Source organism: Rana temporaria, chromosome 10 (assembly GCF_905171775.1).
Source record: "Rana temporaria chromosome 10, aRanTem1.1, whole genome shotgun sequence".
In the NCBI taxonomy this organism is placed as follows: Eukaryota; Metazoa; Chordata; class Amphibia; order Anura; family Ranidae; genus Rana; species Rana temporaria.
The window spans coordinates 138195059-138218836 of record NC_053498.1 but is presented as its reverse complement, the minus strand read 5'-3'; the positions used below and the strand labels follow the sequence as shown (position 1 = coordinate 138218836).

At 45.1% G+C, this 23778-nt stretch overlaps 1 protein-coding gene across 1 annotated transcript in view; it reads right to left on the bottom strand.

Moving 5' to 3' along the window:
* LOC120915672 overlaps positions 1-23778 on the bottom strand; it is a 97907-nt gene that overhangs the window by 29047 nt on the left and 45082 nt on the right. Inside the window, exons 15-21 of the mRNA XM_040326379.1 lie at positions 20788-20915; positions 17802-17949; positions 10081-10210; positions 7979-8134; positions 4907-5033; positions 4609-4820; positions 1609-1771 (exon numbers count right to left, since the gene is read on the bottom strand). Of these exons, the coding sequence (XP_040182313.1) occupies positions 1609-1771; positions 4609-4820; positions 4907-5033; positions 7979-8134; positions 10081-10210; positions 17802-17949; positions 20788-20915 (1064 nt within the window). The remainder of the gene's footprint in view (positions 1-1608; positions 1772-4608; positions 4821-4906; positions 5034-7978; positions 8135-10080; positions 10211-17801; positions 17950-20787; positions 20916-23778) is intronic.

Here is a 23778-nt window from a genome sequence, read left to right as displayed (position 1 = left end):
GAAAAGATCAGTCTACAAAACAATTATACATTGCTAAAGAATAAAAATTCAAACCATTATTTCAGTATCCTAATATAGAAAAACGGACATGGAAAAAGATTGTGAGACAACAAAAAAGCCTGCAACTTTCCATGCTGGTCTAATAAATGGTGGTCTAATGCAGTGGTCATCAATCCTGTCCTCAGGGCCCACTAACAGGCCAGGTTTTATGTATTACCTTGGGGAGATGCAGACTAGAATACTGCAATCACTGAGGAGCAAATTATATCACCTGTGATGTTTTCTAGTTATCTTGCAAACCTGGCCTGTTAGTGGGCCCTGAGGACAGGGTTGATGACCACTGGTCTAATGTACGGGTCTCCAAACTTTCTAAGAAAAGTGCCAGTTTACGGTCCTTCAAGCTTTAGGGGGGGCAGATTGTGGCCAGTGGGAGTGGAAAATGCCCTGGCATCAGTGGGCATAAACAATGCCCCATTGTTGGTTAGAATGGGATGCCCCATTGTTGGAACCAATGGGACGAATAGCGCCACTGATGGTGTCAGTGGGAGAAATGGTGTCCCATCATTGGTGACAATTGATGGAATAGTGCCCAGGGGCAAGATAAAGGCAGGCAAAGGGCCACATCCAGGCCTTCAGACTGCAGTTTGGAGACCACTGGTCTAATGAATGGTGGTATAAAAAAGAGCCTTCAACCCTTCACTTCCTATAATCTTTCAAGACTAATGAACCTTTGGCTGTAGCTTTAGACCACCAACTATTGACTAAGGGTTAAAAAGGTTTCTAAAAAATAATAATGAAGGTACCAAAAAGAAAATGAGGCGCTGATATTTAAAGATGGAGAACTGGGAGATGTTTCTCAACAGTTAATGTCCAGTATGTACCGTATATACTCGAGTATAAGCAAAGTTTTTCAGCAATTTTTTTTGTGCTGTAAATGCCCCCCCCCCCCCCCCCCCGGCTTATACTCGAGTCACCTTTTTGCACCTGATTTCCCAGACTTTGGGGACCTGGTACCGGCCAGCCATAGCCCACACATATAGCGCCATTTTTCCTCTACAAGTGTGCAAAGTTTTTTGTCCGGAGGACCTACGGCCGGGGAGCACCGATTTTTCAAAGCCGGACACCCCTTCCATAGACTCCCATGTCAAATGGTAATTTCTCCAGTGACTTTGGGGAACCGGTACCTGCCGGCCGTAAGTCTTCTGGACCCACAACTTGGCACACATGTAGCCCCATTTCTCCTCTACAAGTGTGCAAAGTTTGTTGGCTGGGAAGCACCGATTTTTCAAAGCCCTCCCATGTTAAACGTCAGTCTAGTCATGGACACAGTGAGGCATGGACACAGTGAGGCAAAGTGAGGCATGCAGATGGACACCCTAGGCTTATACTCGAGTCAATACGTTTTTCCCATTTTTTTGTGGTAAAATTAGGTGCCTCGGCTTATATTCGGGTCGGCTTATACTCAAGTATATACGGTAAATAAAAAAAACCTGTCTAGATGCAGGTTTCTCCTTTCCTGGATTAATTGATGAGCCCCAGAAGGTTGAATGGAAAGAAAGTCATGAACATTATACCCATCACACAGCACACATAAGAAGAGAAGAGGACCTGTCTTGTGTCAGTACATATTCTGGAGGGATGTACGGTTCTCCCAGACTCCTCCATCTGGGCTTCCAGTTTTTCATGGGGCTGACCTTGTGCAATGAGGGTCTCAGCAGCAAAGTTATGATGAGCAGAACAATCATTACTATGAAGAGCAGCAACAAAACCCCTAATCAAATGCAAAAACAGAATACACAAGAGATGACTCCGTATCATGAAGATGTTTACATCACACAAATCTATTCTTTCTAGCATTTATAATTATTATCTTAACTAAAATAGTCAAATTTAGCTGTTTTGTTTATTACAGTGTACTTCTTGTTTTTTAGGTCTATAACGTCTCATATTCTGTTTATTAGGGTGGCTGTTTAACTTGAATTTTCTTCAAGCCGACAAAATTTATGGGTGTGCATAAACCCCTCTGGCATTGCTCAGAATAAAAAAAAAAAAAAAAAACGAAAAAAATAGTAACAGACATTTTACCAGGAGCTCAACCTAATTCATGCCACAAAACGCTCTAGACTTCAGTTATGTCTGTAGGTGGCTGGTTTATAGAATTCTGCCTCTAGGTTCTAAAATTGGCTGCAACTGTTCTGAAGTACCAAATCTTCTCTTAGAAGAGGTAAATCATGTGAAAGACAATCCTATTTTTTATGTTTACATTCTATTTTTAGTAAATATATTAAAGTGTACCTAAATCAAAAGGCAAACATGTAATATAATGACGAGTACCAATCGTTAAATGGGGTAACTGCATTTGTTTTTTTTTGTCTTTATTTACACCTGGTGATCCAGGCAGTAAGTCTGTTATTTATTTCACTTTTAAGTGTATTAAAAAAAACAGCACAAGGGACATTACTTACTATCAGTGTGATGTGTCCCTTATGCGGTTTTCTTCTTTAGAAATCTTCCTCCTCTGATCCCCAGTCGATATTACCTTCCGGTGCATCGGGAGTTAATAGAACGGATTGCGCAACTATGCTTGCCCTATCCCCCATTCATACAGCCTGTACTTTTGCCTTCTATGAATGAAACTATCTATGAATGGAGAAGGCGGACCTTTAAATCATCCACCTGTGCTTCATTCATAGCTAGATTTTTATTCATGGAAGCTATAATATGGCCTCTGTCAAAGCTCCCTCAGCTATATTAAAGGCAAAGTTAACCTTTTGGGAAAAAAATAATAAAGGCACAATAAAGAAAACTTGCATTTATTACTTTTTCCTGCAGAGACTTGGAAAGCATTGATCAGCTAATCACGGGTGCAATGCCAGGCTCCTGCATAATCTCAGTTCAGCTCTCCTCCCATACCTCCAATACTGGCAGAAAGTTATTGAAAAGCAGGAAGATCAATGAACTACCAGAGTGCTCATCAGCGCAATAGCAGAAGGTACTTTTATGCCTTGTACACACGGTCAGACTTTTGACCATGCAAAAGTCCGCCGTGAGTCCTTCAGAAGTCCAACGGAAAGAAAGAGAACAGGTTCTCTATCTAAGGTCCGTCGGACTTCCGACAAAATTAGTTAGATGGAGGCTACACACGGCCAGACTTTCCGAGAAAAAGAGCCATCTGACTTTTTTTCTCGGAAAGTCCGGCCGTGTGTACGAGGCATTAGTCTACTTATTCACAGATGGCTGTGAAGGAATGATGTGGCTGTGTGGGCAAAGCCCCACAATTTCTAAATTGTAACAGCGGGTGCAGGGGGATCAGGGAGGCAGCGGACTGATTGAGCATGTTACACTCTAAACATAGGTGTAACATGCTCCTAAAGGTGAACCTATCCTTTAACCTTAACACACCAGAAGATAGGGGTGCATCAGTGGACAGAGACTTCTACTCCAGATGGGTCCACATATGTGCAGCTACAGTTTGCAGTCCGGGGTCCAGTGCGTATCTGTTCACCGGTTCAGGGGCAAATTTTTGCCTTAATTCGCACCTGAATCGAACCCAAAACCGCACAGGACCTTTTTAGAAACCACAACACGGCCATCCTGGGCATGTGTGAATCGCCTCCATTGAAAGCCGGTCGCACTCACATGTCATGCAAATTGGAATGCAGTGAAAACTATGCGGTAGCAAGGTCCATAAAGACATTGATGAGCGAGTTTGGGGTGGAGGAACCCGACTGGCCTGCACAGAGTCCTGACCTCAACCCAATAGAACACCTTTGAGATTAATTAGAGCGGAGACTGCAAGCAAGGCCTTCTTGTCCCACATCAGTGCCTGACCTCACAAATGCTCTTCTGGTAGAATGGTCAAACATTCCCATAGACACACTCCTAAACCTTGTGGACATCCTTCCCAGAAGAGTTGAAGCTATTATAGCTGCAAAGGGTGGGGCCAACTCAATATTGAACCCTACGGACTAAGACTGGGACGCCATTAAAGTTCAGGTGTGTGTAAAGGCAGGTGTCCCAATACTTTTTGCAATATACTGTATGTGAACCCGGCCTAAACCAGGAGACAGTCCAAATTTTTTTTAACCCAACTTATTACTAGTACTCACAATGAGAAATTCAGATGAAAAATAACGCTTTTCGGAGCGGTTGTCCGATAATCTGATTGTTAGTATACAGTATTCGAGAGCTGATCTCGACAATTCATGTGAAAATATCACAAGGGATAAGCACGAAAAAAATTCTCGTTCGATCACAGAACAAACAATTTTCATGTAATTAGTATAGTATTTGTGTGAAAAAAACCAAGACCACGCATGCTCGGAAAGGAGAGAGAACATTACAACACAATACATTAAATCACTTGCAAAGTTGTATTCTGTCGTACGAGAATTTTTGTAACTTTAGTAACCTATTTGGTTTTCCATATGAGAACAGCATGCAAAAAAAATAAAAAATGGCCGATCATTCGTCCGATATTCTCATAATATGTACGAGGCTTTATGATTGAAAGCTAATTGCACCTCCCTTTCCATGCTACACCCATGTGCCTGTGAGGTGGAGAGGTGACACAGAATGCAGATCTTATTTAACATGTTTCAGATTTACCTACAATAGCCCCCCAGTTGGGGGCCAGATTCAGTTTCTGTTGGGGAACAAAGCCGTTTTTGGTAAGTTGATAGGGGGAAGAAGGCTGGATGTGGGAAGCCGCGGGGTCACAATGAACATTTCTGCCCTTCACAGTAATAAACAGAGAGCGTTCCCTAATCCCGTTATCTTGGAATACGTATGCACCAGGGGTTGTAAACACATGAGCAAACCTGTAGGGGGAAAAAAAAATCACAACACTCTTACTTCAGTGATTGGCTTTTCTGAATACTGTCAACCTCAGCCACACGACACCCACCTAGAAATGTTCACGTTGGTCTCTCTGATAAGATAGTCCAGTCTCCGAAAGGCTCCGAAGTCCCAGTGCGGGTTGGAATTAAACAAATGATCTTTCTGATATATGGGATAATGGCTGGATGCCCGTTCTAAAAGATAAAATAATCATTCTAATAATTATTCTACTGGTAGGATAACCTGTCATTCCTCCCGTAACTGTGTACTGCTCGTCTCTGCCACATACCAAAGGCTCAATTCACAAAGCTTTACATGAGGATAAGGATCTCCATTTTCAGCTGTAATTTACAAATCTTTTTGGAATCAGCAAAAAATTTAACTTTTCTGGAAAAAGGATCTTTATCCCGGTGTTTTAGATTTATGAGTTCAGCCATAAAGCTGAAAATATATGCTTTGAATTTTGTCCAAAGTCTCCTAAATCTGCTGAAATTCAAGCTATGGGTGGCCGTGCCATACCAACCGGCTCAATGAACTTCCACTGAAAAGCAGGGTGGAAAATAATGTAATGATGACAATATTGAGTACATGGAAGATCCCTTTCTTTCTCTCTCTCTCCATTTTTCTTTCTCTCTCCTTTTTCTTTCTTTCTCTCACTCCATTTTTCTCTCTCTCTCTCTCCATTTTTCTTTCTCTCTCTCTCTCCATTTTTCTTACTTTTTCTCTCTCTCCATTTTTCTTTCTCTCTCTCTCTCTCCCCATGTTTCTTTCTTTCTCTCTCTTCATGTTTCTTTCTTTCTCTCTCTTCATGTTTCTTTCTTTCTCTCTCCATTTTTCTTTCTTTCTCTCTCCATTTTTCTTTCTTTCTCTCTCCATTTTTCTTTCTTTCTCTCTCCATTTTTCTTTCTTTCTCTCTCTCTCTCCATGTTTCTTTCTTTCTCTCTCTCACTCCATTTTTCTTTCTTTCTCTCTCCATTTTTCTTTCTTTTCCTTCTTTCTCTCTCCATTTCTCTTTCTCTCCCTCTCCATTTCTTTTTTTCTCTCTCCACCCCATTTTCCTTCTCTCTCTCAACTAACTTTCTTTCTCTCCATTTTCTTTCTTTTGCTTTCCATTTTTCGCTTTCTCCCTCTCCATTTCTCTCTCTATTTCTCTATCCCTCTCCATTTTTCTTTCCGTCTCTCCATTTCTTTCTCTCTCTCTCTCTCTCCCTTTTTCTTTCGTTCTCTCTCAATTTCTCTCACTCTCTCTCTCTCTATTTCTTTCTCTCTCTCGCCATTTCTTTTTCTCTCTCTCCATTTCTTTTTCTCTTTTTCTTTCTTTCTTCCTCCCTCTTTTTTTCTTTTTCCCTCCATCCTTCTTTCTCCATCCTTCCTTATTTCTATCTTTATTTCTTTCTCCCTTCATCTCTCTCTTCAATCCCTCCAGAGACCAGGATCCCCCATTTTCACTCCAGTACTCCTCTGCCCATCACTCATCTCCTAACCACTCCCCCCTTTTTACCCCCTCCTCCTTCTCCCATATCGCATGGTTCCCAGTCTCATCACCACCTCCATTTTCTCAGGGGCTAAAAAAGAACCCCAAGGCGGAGCGTCTTACTATTGCTGCTGCTTGTGTGGGTGGGATGTGTAGTACGCCAAGCCCTTCTCTCCTATTTATCCCATGTGATTGGCACAGTACATCCCACCCACACAAGCAGCAGCAGTAATAAGATGCTCTGCCTCTGGGTTCTTCCTTAACCCCTGCAAAGGGCATGAATGGGGCCTCATATGTAAATTTTGCCTAAAGTTGGATACAACTTTTGCTGTTTGATTTCCTTTAGATTTATCAAAACCATGTAGTGCAGGGGCTTGCCTGATTGCATATATAGAAACTGTTAGGGTTTGACCTAATATTATACGGTTTTGGTAAATCTAAAGGAAAAAAAAAAATCGAAAGAAAAAATTGTATAGTGTGTATCCAGCTTAAAGCCTCAACGCCTAGAGCCTCTTCTGCTGCTGATTCCATCTGATTTCGTTTTTTTTTTGCTGGAAGATTTTGGTGGTAAAAGGCATTCTTTACTAATTACTGTTCCTTCATACACGATGCGGGTTATTGAAAGTTACTCTTGAATGCAGTAAAAGATGGGATCATTCATGGTTAAAGCAGGGGTTCCGCGGGTTTAAGTTTTTTTTTTTTTTTAAAGGGTTCTGGCGCTCTTACCTTGTGTAGGTAATCGCTCATCTGTCCCAGTCTTGTAGCCCGCTGCAGTGGTAATCGCGAGAAAAGGATATTTTATATAATTCTAAGATGGACGTTACCATCTTTACTGTGGGCACTGTGAAGCCCAGCTCGTTCTTCTTCCGGGATGCGGCGAATGCTGACACGCTGGCGAAGTCACATGACCCGCCTGACGTCACGTGACCCGCGAGATATCGCGGGTTTTCGACACAGCGCGTCTCCTGGGAGACGCTCCCAGGAGACAAAGCGCTGATGGGGGATTTTGGAAAACCACGCCCACTCCCGCGGGGAATAGTGAGTGACAGCTCACAAAAGGGCCTCGTTTCAAGGTAAGGAGGCCGATTAAAAAAAACGAATACATAGTGTACTATGGCTGAAGTTTTTCATAAGCAGAACTTGTAAATTATAAATCTCAGTCTGTATTAGTAACACTCATTATCCTTAGTAAAGTCAAAAGAAAGTCCACTCTGTACATAGAACTACCAAGCAATAGCGATTTTTACACAACCCCTTTAATGGTCCATGCCCTGCTGTTCAACAGAATTGCGTAACAAGGAACAAGAGTCATTGACATCACAACAAAGATTATATCATGTCACGCTTCCAGTAAAAATAAATTCTGAGAACAAACACTATTTAGACTAGTTCAGTGTGCTAAGGAACAACCCAAGTGCCAAAAGTAAAATGGCAGAAGTGACAGACTAGTTTACCTAAAACTTAGTTAACCTACGCAAGCCTGTTGGTTTTTTTTTTAAATGCCGGATTTTGTAACAAGGAGCAATATAGGATTGCTGCCTACAGAAACCCATCATGTTTTACATCTCATTTTCAGATCTGTACACTGAGAATCTAAAATGGTACCTAATAAACAGTTTTGTATCAGTATTTATTGCCCTGGGATGCAGACCCTGGCTAACTCACCGTTGGGTAAAATGCTTAGTTGGAATAGAACCAGGTCCCCCTCATTGAAACACAAAATGGGGTTGGGTATTCTGGGAAGAGATCCCGAGTGCACTGATGTCACAATCTGTTCCCGCTCTTTAGATTTTCTTGGTGTTGGCACTGACCAAGAGTCCCCTAAAATGTAGATGGCTTCATTGTAACAAGTACACATAATAAAATTAAGAATTTTAAATTGGCGACAAACCACAAGCTGCAAGCATTCACACATTTAGAAAAATTATGACTATCAGGCTTGTGTAGGGGTCACTGCAGTTTGCGGGGCCAAGAGATACACTCTAAGGCCCAGATTCACGTAGGAGATACGCCGGCGTATTTCCAGATACGCCGTTGTATCTCTGAGTCTGAGGCGTCGTATCTTGGCGCCTGATTCAAAGAATCAGATACGCCAGAATTTCTCTAAGATACGACCAGCGTTAGTTTCCTACGCCGTCGTATCTTAACTGCATATTTACGCTGGCCGCTAGGGGCGTGTACGCTGATTTACGCCTAGAATATGTAAATCAGCTAGATACGCCTATTCACAAACGTACGCCCGGTCGACGCAGTACAGATACGCCGTTTACGTTAGGCTTTTTCCGGCGTAAAGTTACCCCTGCTATATGAGGCGCAGCCAATGTTAAGTATGGACGTCGGGCCAGCGTCACATTTTCTGTCGATTACGTTGTTTGTGTAAGTCGTTCGCGAATAGGGCTGTGCATCATTTAAGTTCACGTCAAAAGCATTGGCTTTTTGCGGGTTAATTTGGAGCATGCGCACTGGGATACTTTCACGGACGGCGCATGCGCCGTTCGTAAAAAGCGTCATTTACGTGGGGTCACAGTAGATTAACATAAAACACGCCCACATGTTCCATATTTGAATTAGGCGGGCTTACGCCGGCCTATTTACGCTACGCCGCCGCAACTTTGCTTTGTGAATACTGCACTCGCCTGTCAAAGTTGCGGAGGCGTAGCGTAAATAGTATACGTTACGCCCGCTAACAAATACGTGCTCCCTACCTGAATCTGGGCCTAAGTTATCACATTGTTATGGAAGAAGTGATTGTACAGGTGTTACAAAAGTGTGTGAATAAAATCAGACCTGTTGCCCTGTAAACAATTTGTGGTCAGCACACGCCTAGACCAATCATATATGATAGACTTGGTCATTACTGTGGATGGCCAATTCGCTACAGATGAGATTGCCCACGCAAAAGCAGAAGCAGGGGCATCCTCTTGCCCAAGCACCAGGAGTATGTGCCAGGGTTTCCTGCTTGGTGCCCAGAGTCAGCGAAACCCACCCAAGTGGTTTTTCATTTACACTATATGGGAGTACCACATACCTTCCAACTTTTTGAGATGGGAACGAGGGACACTTATTAGCAAAAGTATGTAGACATAGGTCACACCTCCTGCCACGCCCTCTTAAAGGAGAATTACACAAATAAATGATAAGTTAAACGCACAAGTGCTTTTTTTTTTACCACTACTATTCCTTTATACTGGCTTTTGATATTTACAGATGCAGCAATTAAGAAATTGGATGAAAGATTTTGTTTCCGAGAAACACTTTTTGAAAGATAAAAAGTGCAGTTTATATATAACTATTCAGATGAGACCAAAATGAGGGACAAATGAGGAAAGAGGAACATTGTTCCAAATCACAGACATTCCCTCGAAATCACAGACAGTCCCCCGAAATCAGAGACAGTCCCTCGAAATCAGAGACAGTCCCTCGAAATCAGAGACAGTCCCTCGAAATCAGAGACAGTCCCTCGAAATCAGAGGCAGTCCCTCGAAATCAGAGACCGTCCCTTTGAAATCAGAGACAGTCCCTCGAAATCAGAGACAGTCCCTCGAAATCAGAGACAGTCCCTTGAAATCAGAGACAGTCCTTTGAAATCAGGGACAATTGGGAGGTATGGTACCAGCAAAGCCACAGGTTCTGTTGTCCGAAGCTCTTCAGGGGCATAAGCATTATCTTTCTTTGTAGACCTCACAATCAGAGTGGCACACACAGGCGACTATATATGTTTGTTTTTTCTAAATCCTGCACTTCCCACACTTCTCACTTTAACTGACCTGTAAGAAATGCCTCAATGACCTGGGAACTGGAAACTATTACACCAAATATTCCAGTGGAGGCAAAGACTACAAGCTGCACTCGCTCACTGTTCCTGATGTGATCTGGACCCAGAACATTCAGCACCTCCTGGAAGATAGAGAAAAAAAGATGTGTGTGTAACTCTAGCATATTCAATAAAAATAGGTAACCCCAGATGTCTGAAGAGATGATTTCTGATTAGCTGCTGCAAGTTTTTAAACTATACCACCATTGATGCGTTTTGCTCTCTCTTTGTATTTGTAAACTGTATTACGTTATCTAGTAATGCAGCTCAGTCAGTGTGATTCTGTATGAGATAATACACACCTCATATAGCATCAGAACAGATCATGGTGTTATAGGATTTGGAGGGAGAGGCCATAAAATACTAGAAAAAGTTGTTCTAGGATATTAGAGGTAAATGGGTAGATTCAGTAAGATCGCCACAACTTTGCGGCGGCGTAGCTTAAGGAATTTAAGCTACGCCGCCGTAAGTTAGCGAGGCAGGTACATGATTCACAATGTACTTGCCTGCTAAGTTACGTCGGCGTAGCCTGAATCGGAGGGCGTAAGGGCGCCTAATTCAAATGTGTGTTAGGGGGGCGTGTTGTATGCTAATTGTGCTTGACCTTACGTTTTTGACGGGTTTTTTTTTACTGCGCATGCGTCGGGCGACTACATTTCCCAGTGTGCATTGCGGCTAAGTACGCCGCACGGGCCTATTGATTTCGACGTGGACGTAAACAACGTAAATCCCAATTCGCGGACGACTTACGCAAACGACGTAAAAAATTTGTGGCCATACTTTAACATTGTTATTCCACCTAATAGATGGAATAACTTTAGGCCTGCTAATGCCTTACGGAAACGGCGTAAATCTACTGCGGCGGCCGGGCGTACGTTCGTGAATCGGCTTATCAACTCATTTACATATTCTACGCCGACCGCAATGGAAGCGCCACCTAGCGGCCATCCGAAAAATTGCAACCTAAGATAGGACGGCGCAAGCCGTCTTATCTTAGATATGTTTAAGCGTATCTCTGTTTGAGCATACGCTTAAACATAAGTCGGCGTAGATTCGGAGTTAGGTCGGCTTATCTACTGATAAGCCGGCCTAACTCTTACTGAATCTACCTAAAAGTTCCTACAACCTGAGAAACATCTGCCCAAGCTGTTAGTCGAGATCCCCGGCCATTATCTGCCATAGCTAGTGTTACAGTTATTGGCTTTTCCTTTAAAAACTGGTATTTGTACAAACACACTGTGCTTGTCCTATTGTCCCAGTTCTGAAATGTTCAGTGATCATTCTGAGAAGTCTGTTGGGATTGCCTAACACAAGACCATATGAATGACAACTAGAGGAAAGGCAGAGAGACCGGTTCACAACTTTTTTAGTCCAGTTTTAAAAGTGAGAGCTAATGTATGTTGTTTTCTGGATCATTCTGCTGTCTGTATGTCACATGTCATATACAAACTCAATGAACCTAATACAGAGATATTCACGGTCAAAAGTAGGCTCAATTCTTTTTTTTTTTTTGTATCGTCTGTTTTTCATTAGACCTTTTGAGAGTACAAAACAACAATAAGAACAAAAGAATAAAAATAAAAAAAGTCAGTAATAAAAATGATATACAAAACAGAAAATTGCCTCACTAAGAAATAAAGTCCCATAAATATTTATAATAACTGCTTCTATGTAAGTGGTTGGTATCTGTTATCCTTAAAGCGAAGGTTCACCCTAAAACAATTATATACCATTACCAGGGCTCAAAATTTCAAGTCCTGAGCTACTAGCCAGGCCTCAAGAGTTACTCGCCACCAGTTGCCCCACCTAATTCATACACTGCCCTGCGCCTAATTGCACCCGTAAACACGCCCTCGTAGATTATCTCATGGAATGACAATGTTTTATGCAGAATCAAGTTACAAAATTAAATATTACCAACAACAACTTTAACAAAATGGGACAGGGCACTGGGGGCAGACCAGAGGGACAGGGCACTGGGGGCAGACCAGAGGGACAGGGCACTGGGGGCAGACCAGAGGGACAGGGCACTGGGGGCAGACCAGAGGGACAGGGCACTAGAACTGGGTCTCTTCCCCATTCTCTTGCTGTCTCCTCTGCAACTCCCATCCATCCTCTCTCTCTCTCCCATTCATCTCATCATCAGGAGCCTGTGTGTGCGGCTCCATGCTTGCATGTCCCCACTTCCCCCTTTTATTCAGGCTGGCAGAGAGGAGAGGAGCTACAGCACAGCGGGAGGGAGTACAATCCAGCGCTGAGATCCACACAAATGCACAGCCATTGACACCATAGCACAGCGCACACTGACAGCGCACAGCACACATTGAGACCAGTCTGTTCACAGTGCTCAGGCTAAACTGTTGGACACTTACATAGAGCACAAGGAGAAGAAAACTGCACAAACTAGAAGGCTGCCGCTCTCATGTCAGGGCAACTTTCAGTGAGCGCTGCACCGGAGTGGCAATTTTTGCAATCCTCCACCTCACTCATTACTTTCTGCTCTCCAGCTACATTGGTCGGGGCCCAGGGGAGGGGGGCAGGCTCAGAGAGGTCATACTGTTAGGTCCCATGGCTTAATGAGAATTGTAAGGAGAGCACCTGTGTACTGCTCTGGCTCAACAGACTACTTTTCCCGAGCATGCACCTTTCCTCTTCGGCCGCCAATCTCATCGGGACTCTAAGTGTAGGCACAGATTGGAGGGAAATTGGTCATGCAGCCCTGTCATCACTCGCCCCCAGCTTAAACCCACTCGCCAAATGCTAGTAGGCGAGTGGAAATTTTGAGGGCTGCCATTACATCCAGCATACAGTATTTTTCTTTCTTTTTCTTTTCTCACTCCCGCGGGGAATAGGCGTTCCTATGAAGAGGCGTAGATGATTGACGTGCAGATAAGGTGCGTCACGCGTTCCGAAAATAGCCGAACTGGGACTCGGCTATATACGGCGCCTGTGCAGTCAGCTCTACACGACGCCTAGTCTGTGCGCAGGCGCCGTATAGAGCCGAGTCCCAGTCCGGCTATTTTCGGAACGCGTGACGTGCCTTATCCGCATGTCAATCATCTACGCCTCTTCATAGGAACGCCTATTCCCCGCAGGAGTGAGAAAAGAAAAAGAACTATAAACCGGTATGTACAGCGAAAAAAAAAAAATACCAGCATACTGTACATGTTGTTAGTATGCTGAATGTAATGGTATATAATTGTTTTAGGGTGAACCTCCACTTTAACAAATTCAATACGGTGTCACACTATGGGAGCTTCTTTGATTCATCATTCATTACATGCATGATTTGCCGATAAACCATTGATTATTCCCCAAGTGAGTGTTCCCATTGGACACCAAAGAAAAGCCACAGAGGTCTCCCGTTTCGATGCAAAGGAGAGAGGGTTGAGGACACCCGTCTTAGGCTGGGTTCACACTTATGTGAATTGGATGTGGGTTTCCCCACTTACAATTCACATGACAGGAGATTGCGACCAGCTCTCAATGGATCCGGGTTCACACAGCTCTGGGGCGCATATCATAGGGTCCTGTGCATCTTTGGATTTATTTCAGGTCTGAATTCAGACAAAAATTTGGACCGAATTCGGACTTGAAATGGAGAACAGGGACGCACCGGACCCCCTGCTGGGAGCCGCATCCCTATTAGGAGTGAACCCAGCCTCAAGGACATTCTATCATACTGCGCTGGTGACTCTTCTAATCTAGAGTACATTTCCTCTGGGGAGCGGCCATCTCATATATGTTGGAGGCGCACCAGGGTGTTTCACCTTTTTATACAATATTCACTATCAAGGTGTTTTTTGTTTTTCATATATGTTGAACACCTAATCCCATTTCGTTGGAGTGATCTACTAGGTTAAGATTGGACTAGATCACTTCTATGATTGGACTGTAATATTTATAGAACTTTGTCATTTTAGCTGCAATTTTCTGTTTTGTATACGCTGCTTTCTATCTTATCTGTATTGTTTTTTTCCCAATTTGGGTTTATCTGCGCAATAACTTTGAAATTTAACTAAAGTAATAAATATTACAAAGAAGAAAAAGCAGAGACGAGTTGCTGCTGACTTTTACTATTAGGACACTTACCTGTCCAGGGATCCTGCAGTGTCCTCACCCAAGCCGATTCTTGATTCAGCTCCTGAGTGCTGGCGCCACCATCTTGGGTTCCTATTGCGCACGCGCGAATCACGCTGCGCTTTCTTAATGGACCGGATACTGCGAGGGCCGCACTGCTGGCAAACTTGGCAGGAAGTGGGAGTGGGTACCTGTCAATACCAGGTACCCCCTCCCACTCACAAGGTGCCAAATGTGGCACCAGAGGGGGGAGGAGGCAAATAACAGGAGCTTCCACTTTTGGGTGGAGCTCTGCTTTAACTTTGCTTAAACTGGAGAGTGCGATATCTGGTGTAGCTCTGCATAGAAACCAATCTTCCATTTCCATGCCTAATTTAAAAAGATCAAGTTAGAAGCTGATTGGCTACCATGCACAGCTGCACCAGATTCTGCACTTTTTAGTAAATCAACCCCAACCCCGATAGTATGACCTTTTTTGCATTACAGGGGGGGGGGGGGGTTCACCTTTACAGTCCAGTAGGCCGGCAATAGCAGGGCTCAGAACGGGAGATCACCATGCTGCAGGTCAGTGGGAACGAGGGGGGGGGGGGGGGCGAGGAGGGGGTCCTGTGTAAGCTCACCTTACCAATTTTCCTGTAAAGGTGAACTTACTCTTTAAAGTAGAACTATCGGCAAAAAATTTTTTTTTTATTTTGGATAGAGTAAGGGAGGGTTATAACCCCTGTCATATTTTTTCCCCCCATCTGTGTCCCATTTCAGAGATTTCCCTTCACTTCTTGTCCTATAGCGCAAGAGGAAATGCCTGTAAATTAAGGGAATTCCTTGGGCACCCCCAGATTACTATAACTAGTGTCCCCATTTGAAGATTTCCCCCCTATTACTTTTCCGGGACAACCCAAAATTTTAGGTTTTCTTTATAGTCAATGATAATGGTAAGCAGGACAAATAGAGAGGGTCAGTCTCCTTAATTTGGGCACAGACAGCAATAAAAATTGACAGGTGTTCCAATCCATCTTCATACTATCCAAAACTAAAAACTTTAGTTATATTTTAATGTTTTTATTACAAAGGCACTGAACATAAGAGATATTTCAGAACAAGTGAAAGAGTAAATATTTTTTTTTATTCTCTTGCACTAAAACAGATTATGCAAACCAAGTATGCCACCTAGAGAGCTGCAAGAGTACTGCATCAACTGCATGCACTGCAGTTACATTAATTATACTATTGCTGGGGCTATAGATTGAAGGGGTTGTAAAGGTACAATGTTTTCCCCCTAAATAACTTCCTTTACCTTAGTGCAGTCCTCCTTCACTTACCTCATCCTTCCATTTTGCTTTTAAATGTCCTTATTTCTTCTGAGAAATCCTCACTTCCTGTTCTTCTGTCTGTAACTCCACACAATAATGCAAGGCTTTCTCCCTGGTGTGGAGTGTCGTGCTCGCCCCCCCCCCCCATGGACTACTTGAGAGTCAGGACACCCACTAACACACAGCTCCTTTCTCTATCTGCAACGTAGAGAGCGTCCTGACTCTCCTGTAGTCCAAGGGAGGGGGCGAGCACGACACTCCACACCAGGGAGAAAGCCTTGCATTACTGTGTGGAGTTACAGACAGAAGAACAGGAAGTGAGGATTTCTCAGAAGAAATAAGGACATTTAAAAGCAAAATGGAAGGATGAGGTAAGTGAAGGAGGACTGCACTAAGGTAAAGGAAGCTATTTAGGAAAAAAAATTGTACCTTTACAACCCCTTTAAGTGGCATTAAACCAAAAACCAACATGTAATATATTGCTGTAAATGTGGTGGTTGCATCCATTTAATTTTTTTAGGCCGTTTTCCCTTTATTTTCACTTGGTAATCCGGACAGTAACACACCTCCTGTAATAGGGTGGCTCCTCTACCTATGGAGGTGCGCTGCACGTATCTGGAGAGCGAGCATGGACAGAGCCTGCTCTTCTCTATGGGCGGCTGGGAGTAAATGGACACTCCTGTCCATTTACACCTCGTTACCTCCGATCCACCTCTTCCGGGGTTTTTTTGTGGGCCTGGTCGGATTCAAAGCTAGGCGGGTGTAAATGGACAGAAATTAGTTTACATCTGTCTGTCTATAAGGATGAATGGACCTTCCGATCAAGTCCGCCTGTCAGTTTTTCAGGCAAACACTCGTCTGAAAGGGGCCTAAATAATTCTGTTGTGATTTCATGCTACAGAAAATAATTATAATCCCAGCTAATTGCATCTCTTGGAAGCTACATGGGTAAGATGCCTCCACCAGAATCCCTTGCTGCACCCAAACAATGTTAGTGCCCCCCCAATGAATTCTCTATACTACAGAAAAAACAAATGCAGAATCCAGAATCCCTTGCTGCACCCAAGAGGGAGAGGGAGTTTGTTGGAGACAAATTCCTACGGTGAAATCTCACCCATGGAGCCTCCGTTTCCAGTAGAAATATCGGCAGGATGTAGGTAACCTGTGCTGTGAGAATTTCAGGGGGCGCCTGTGCAGTATTGCCAACCTACCAGATTGAAATTTACTGATTTGACACCAAAAATTTTGCTGGCACAGCCAAGTTTTTACTGGCATTTCCAAAAGTTACTAAATTACCGTTGTCAGTGCAGATTTCCGCATTGAGGCTACAAATAAGTACAATATGCAATTGACAATGGGATTTAAGGTCGATATTAAGGCTAAAAGCATATTTCTTATTTTATTCTCAATATAGTAAGTAGCTCAGGGACAGTAGGCTCTGGCGGCTCCCTTGCACCATGAGATCACACAACATGCTCACGGGCCATCTCTGCCAGACCCGCCCCCCGTCGGTACCAACTGAACAGGTACCGTATTTATCGGGGTATTGCACGCTCCGGCGTATAGCGCGCACCCCTAAAGTGAACCCGCATTCCTGTGGAAAAAAGATTTTTGTACTTACTGTTTTGGTGTCTTGCGCGGCGTCCATCGGCGGCCTCGTCGGGTCCGGTGTCCGTCTGCGGCTTCGGGTGTCCTCTTCGTCGGGTCCGGCGTCCTTCTGCGGCGTCCTCCCCGCGCCGAGTTTGAATACTGCGCCAGCATATACCGAGCGCAGTACACTCGTGTATAGTCGGGCAGGCTCGGCTACTCTCGCGCTCACGTCCTGTACGTCCAGGACGTGAGTGTAAGAGGAGCCGAGCCTGCCCGACTATACACGAGTGTACTGCGCTCGGTATATGCCGGCGTAGTATTCAAACTCGACGCGGGAAAGCGGGTATCGGCGTATACCGCGCACCCACGATTTTGCCCTGATTTTCAGGGCAAAAAAGTGCGCGGTATACGCCGATAAATACGGTACTTAGGATGGTCCTGACTGGCTCTGGAGCCGAGCTGCGCATGCCCAGTTCCAAGCCAAGCGCCACAGCCATATTTTTTACTGGCAAACTTTTCCTGTTACTGGCATGAGAAAAGTGCAATTTTTTTTACTGGCTGCCAGTAAAAATACAGACGGTTGGCAACACTGCGCCTGTGTTGTGTATTCACAAGCATACCAACCAGAACCTGGTTTCATTTAGTGACATTGCTCATTGTTGACTTTGTTCATTAATAGCTGTTTGGAACCCACCAGTTTTCTACTCCTCCTCCTCTCCGAATCCTCAATCTGCAGGAGAAACTGCCCATTGGAGCCAATACTCATGGATATCTTGGGCGCCTTTATCAGACAGAACTGGTCACAGAGTTCCTCTGCAGAGATGTACTGTGCACAGCGACACCTGCACACAAAAAAATAGATAGCTTGAAATTGGCATAGAGCACGGGCTTCTTCTTCCTGTACAGGTCAGTGTTGGGTGGAGTGTTGTGGTGTATACTGTGCTACAACCCATTGTTGGGACCGTACACACAGAGGAGTGATGTGTTGTAGCATTAATACTAGGGTTGTCCCGATACCGATACCAGTATCGGGACCGATACCGAGTATTTGCGGGAGTACTTGTACTCCTGCAAATGCCCCGATGCCTGGCCGAATACTTGTCCCCCCCCCCCGCCGCTGCAACGCGCCGCCGCTGCATACCGCAAAGCCGCCGATGCCGCGTTAATCTGTGTGCGGGGAACATTACAGCTTTCGTTTGAAAAGCTGTGTTCCCCGCCGCTTATAGACACTCCCCCTTGCTCGGGATTGGACGGGTGATCTGTCCAATCCCGAGCAAGGGGGAGTGTCTGTACACGGCGCGGCGGGGAACACAGCTATTCAAGCGAAAGCTGTAATGTTCCCTGCACGCTGATTAACGCGGCAGCGGCGGCGGCATCATCTAGGTATGGGGGACATGGCTGGATATATGTGGGGGACATGGCTGGATATATGTGGGGGACATGGCTGGATATATGTGGGGGACATGGCTGGATATATGTGGGGGACATGGCTGGATATATGTGGGGGGACATGGCTGGATATATATGTGGGGGGACATGGCTGGATATATATGTGGGGGACATGGCTGGATATATGTGGGGGACATGGCTGGATATATGTGGGGGACATGGCTGGATATATGGGGGGACATTTCTGAAATATGTGGGGGGACATGGCTGGATATATGGGGGGACATGGCTGCAATATATGGGGGGACATGGCTGCAATATGTGGGGGGACATGGCTGCAATATGTGGGGGGACATGGCTGCAATATGTGGGGGGACATGGCTGCAATATGTGGGGGGACATGGCTGCAATATGTGGGGGGACATGGCTGCAATATGTGGGGGGACATGGCTGCAATATGTGGGGGGACATGGCTGCAATATGTGGGGGGACATGGCTGCAATATGTGGGGGACATGGCTACAATATGTGGGGGACATGGCTACAATATGTGGGGGGACATGGCTGCAATATGTGGGGGACATGGCTGCAATATGTGGGGGACATGGCTGCAATATGTGGGGGACATGGCTGCAATATGTGGGGGGACATGGCTGCAATATGTGGGGGGACATGGCTGCATATGTGGGGGGACATGGCTGCATATGTGGGGGGACATGGCTGCATATGTGGGGTGACATGGCTGCATATGTGGGGTGACATGGCTGCATATGTGGGGGACATGGCTGCATTTGGGGACACATTTAAAAAAAAAGTTTCGGTATCGGCGAGTACATGAAAAAAAGTAAGTAAGTCTCCTACGCCGTTGTATCTTAGGGTGCATAATTACGCTGGCCGCTAGGTGGCGCTTCCGTTGATTTCCGCGTAGAATATGCAAATGAGCTAGATTCAGAAACGTACGTGCGCCCGGCGGATTTTTTTACGTCGTTTACGTAAGGCTTTTTCCGGCGTCAAGTTACTCCTGCTATATGAGGCATAGCCAATGTTAAGTATGGACGTCAGGACAGCGTCGAATTTTACGTCGTTTACGTCGTTCGCGAATAGGGCTTTGCGTAAATTACGTTCACGTCGAAAGCATTGACTATTTGCGACGTGATTAGGAGCATGCGCACTGGGATACGTTCACGGACGGCGCATGCGCCGTTCGTTAGAAACGTCATTTACGTGGGGTCACGTTTTATTTGCATAAAACATGCCCACCTCTTCACAATTTGAATTCGGCACGCTTACGCCGGCACATTTACGCTACGCCGCCGTAACTTAGGGCGCAGGTTCTTTGTGAATCCAGAACCTGCCTCCCTAAGTTACGGCGGCGTAGTGTATCTGAGATACGCTACTCCCGCACAAAGTTACGGCGGGCTATCTGAATCTAGCCCAAAATGTTTTACTATCCAAAAGGTAAATCAACAAGAGCAGAAGATTTAAAAGATGAAAAAATTACCGAAGGTCCACTTTAAGCTTTCCACCCCCTTTTTCTGAATGCCCAGGCAATCTATATACATTTTGGATGGATGTAGAGAAGAGAAGACCGCAGATAAACAGGTACAACTTATGTAGGAGGATTTGTTGCGTATCAGCTTAGGCAAGTCACTTCACTGGGTATATATATGTAAGGGTTTACAACCACTTTAAGCTTGATGTGGATCTAAATAAAACTGAGGTATCCATTTGATTGTATGTGACCATGTTATTAAAGGGGAGGTTCACCCTAAAAACGACTTTCTAGTATTACACTGGCCCCCACATTACAATACAATTATGCCTATTATTATGTTTTTTTGTATGCTGTACATACCTTGGTACAGCTAATTCACCCGTGGCTTCCGGGTTGCGAGTCCCGCGGGAGTGGGCGTTCCTAACATGCTGGTGATTGACGTGATGACAAAAAACGAGCTCCCCCCGTCGCGTAAGCTGCATCACGATTGGCGAAAGGAGCCGAACGGCGAGTCGGCGATATACTGCGCACCGCCGTTCGGCTCCTTTCAGCAATCGTGACGCAGCTTACGCGACGGGGGGAGCTCTTTTTTGGTCATCACCAGCATGTTAAGAACGCTCACTCCCGCGGGACTCGCGACCCGGAAGCCACGGGTGAATTAGCTGTACCGAGGTATGTACAGCATCAAAAAAAACATAATAGGCATAATTGTATTGTAATGTGGGGGGCCAATGTAATAATAGAAAGTCGTTTTTAGGGTGAACCTCCCCTTTAAGCAAAAAAAAAGCAGTTCTGACATTCCAAGTTCAGCGATGAGTTCTCCCTCCAGCGGGCCGCAGAACGGGGTGCAGTCATATTGCTCTGCAGAAACACACTTCCGCGTGGCTGCCAGGCGCACTTCAACCGCAGAACAGCGTTCCTCCACCTGCAGACAAAAGAAATATATGAACTTTACCATTAACAATGTGACGATCGCAAACAACTTTTTTGATTGGTTTCACAATATTAACCTAGGACTGTATCTGACAAGTGTCTGCCTAATGTGTTGCGTCAACGGGGAGATTTTGGGAGTAAAGGCTTCCTCCTTCCTCCCAGCCAAAAGATATAAACCCTTCTCTATCACATACACTCCGACTTTGGGATTCAATGAAATACTCGGCAGGCTTGATCTCACCACATTTACCTCTCCTACGCTTTATAAAAATACCATTATTTCCCCCCGGTATGGACGCCACCGACCAGTCTGGTTGGTGGACAGGCAACATCTTTGCTGATGGCCACTCTTAACTTACCCCTATGAGAATCATAATATTCTACACCCTTCGTTCCTTCCATGAACTACTACCGCTACGGGAACATTTCCGCTACCTTCAACTCCATCATTTTGTTCAGAGACTCCTCAGCCCCATTCGACACCCTACCTTATTTTAGCCTTAGAGAGCACATGCAGATCTTGCCCACACTCCAAAGGTTTTACATCATTGATATATTCTTCAATTATATCCTCTAGGAAACCTCTGGTGCGTCTTTCCAACAACATTGGGAAAGTACACCAACGGTGGAACTGAAAACGGCAGACTGGCAGATTATCCTCCAAGCTGCTTCGAAGGCCCTGTAACACACGATCGGACAAAACCGATGAAAACTGACTGAAGTTCAGTTTCATCGGTCCAAACCGATCGCGTGTGGGCCCCATCGGTCCGTTATCCTTTGGTCGAAAAATTTAGAACTTGCTTTAAAATTGAACCGATGGACGCCTAACCGATTGGTCAAAACCGACTGTTAGTACGCAAAAGCATCGGTTCAAAACCCGCGCATGCTCAGAATTAAGTCGACGCATGCTTGGAAGCATTGAACTTAATTTTTCTCAGCACGTCGTTGTGTTTTACGTCACCGCGTTGGACTCGATCGGTTTTTATTCGTTCGTTCTCATCGGATGGACCGACCGTGTGTACAGGGCCTAAGAGTTCCAGAAATGTAGTCACCCTAGAGCAGAGGTGTCCAACCTTTTGAAGAGCGAGGGCCACTTAAGCAAATTGGTAATCGGCCACGGGCCACAATGAGCAGAGCAGGCAGATGACAGGTACATGTCCACTCTGCATATGCAGAGCAGACACCGACACAGCCCACTCTACTCCATGGGCCCTCCGATCTGATCTGCCCAGATAGAAGGGGATGGATCCCCCCCTCCTGTTTTTTCTTTTTAGCAGATTGGATTAGAGGTAGGTGGGTGTAAACGGCCACAAGCCTTTTTACATGTCATGCTCCATAGAGGTGAACGGAGGATACGATTGGGTTGGACTGATCATATTAAAAGAGGCCTGATGCACTGTGCTTTACCCACACCGAGGGTAGAGCGCAGTGCACCTATGGCTTTCATGCGGGTTAGCTGCACTTTGCCATAGACTTCTATCATATCCTGCAGGTGTGGTGCACCAGACCCGCAGGTAATAACAGAAGTCTATGGCTCAGTGCAGGTAACCCACAGGTGTTCTGCGCTGTGCCTGTGAATCAGTTTGAAAGCAGCCCAGTAACCACTGCTGAACAGATATGCCCATACATACACTGTGATTTTAGTAATTAACGTAACTTTAATAACAGTCTTCAATTCAGGTATCGCCAGCTGTTGCTGTCCCAGGCAGAGTGCATTTGGTAACAGGAGCTGGCACTATATAGAAAGCATCGGCTTATAAGGCTCTGTTCTGCAGCTGCTTGCTCCCTCTACCCCAGGATTCATTCACAACACTGATGCTCTGGGATGGCAGGTCAGAAAAACAAGTTCTGGGCTTGCCAACCCACCATCGCAGAGCAGAAGTTTGTGGGCCACATCAGAGAGCTCCTCGGGCCACTGGTTGGGCACCCCTGCCCTAGAGAATGCCTATAAGGTCAAATACTGATGGTATTATACACCTGCACGCCTGGCACGGAAAATTCCCCAATATTCGCCAGCCTGCTTTCGCAGATGTTCCCAGACGGGGACAATGTCTCATATCTGGTGGTACTGCCCCAGGGCAACTAGACTGTGCATCCAAGTTTACGCACTTTTATGAACATTACCTCACTCAGATGTGAAGAGAAACCCTTGCAAGGCCCATAGAATCCTTATTACGAGTGAAATGCAAGCTGACAACGCATCTCTTTGTCGCAACCAAATTAACTATAGCAAAAGCATGGAAAACCCCTGCACTTGGTTTTGAATCGGTAAAACACTGCAGGAACAATATTATGGTCAATGAAAAATTAACAGCTATACTTTCTGACTCCCATGACCAGTTTCTGCGAGTCTGGCAACCCTGGATATCCTACGCTCACCCATCACACTTTGACCAAACACTACTGACATTATGATACTTTTAGAAAACTGCCATGACAGCTTTTGGCCGGGAAAAACGGCCGTTTGTATGCTCCATGGCAGTTTTCCTGACAGAAAAACCGCCGTGAGAACATGTTCTTTTTTTCCTGCCAATTCCCAGCAGTCTTTTTCCCGGAAGTTTTCCTATGGGAAACACTGCGGTGGAGCGTACACACGGCCGGGTTTCCCGGCCAAAAGCTCTCATGGCAGTTTTCGTGCCAGGAAAACCGTCCGTGTGTAGGGGAAAAAAGCTGCCGAGCCGATTCTCTGCTTTCCCCTCGGGCTTCCCGGAGGTAAAAAGTCAGCCGGGAAACCAGTACATGTGTACGAGGCACAATACAGTATCTTCTCTACAGCACAACAGACTGACAGCCTTACGGCTCAAAAAGTGAAATTTGATCATAATTTAATGGCTCGCTTTATAGTTTAGAGGCCT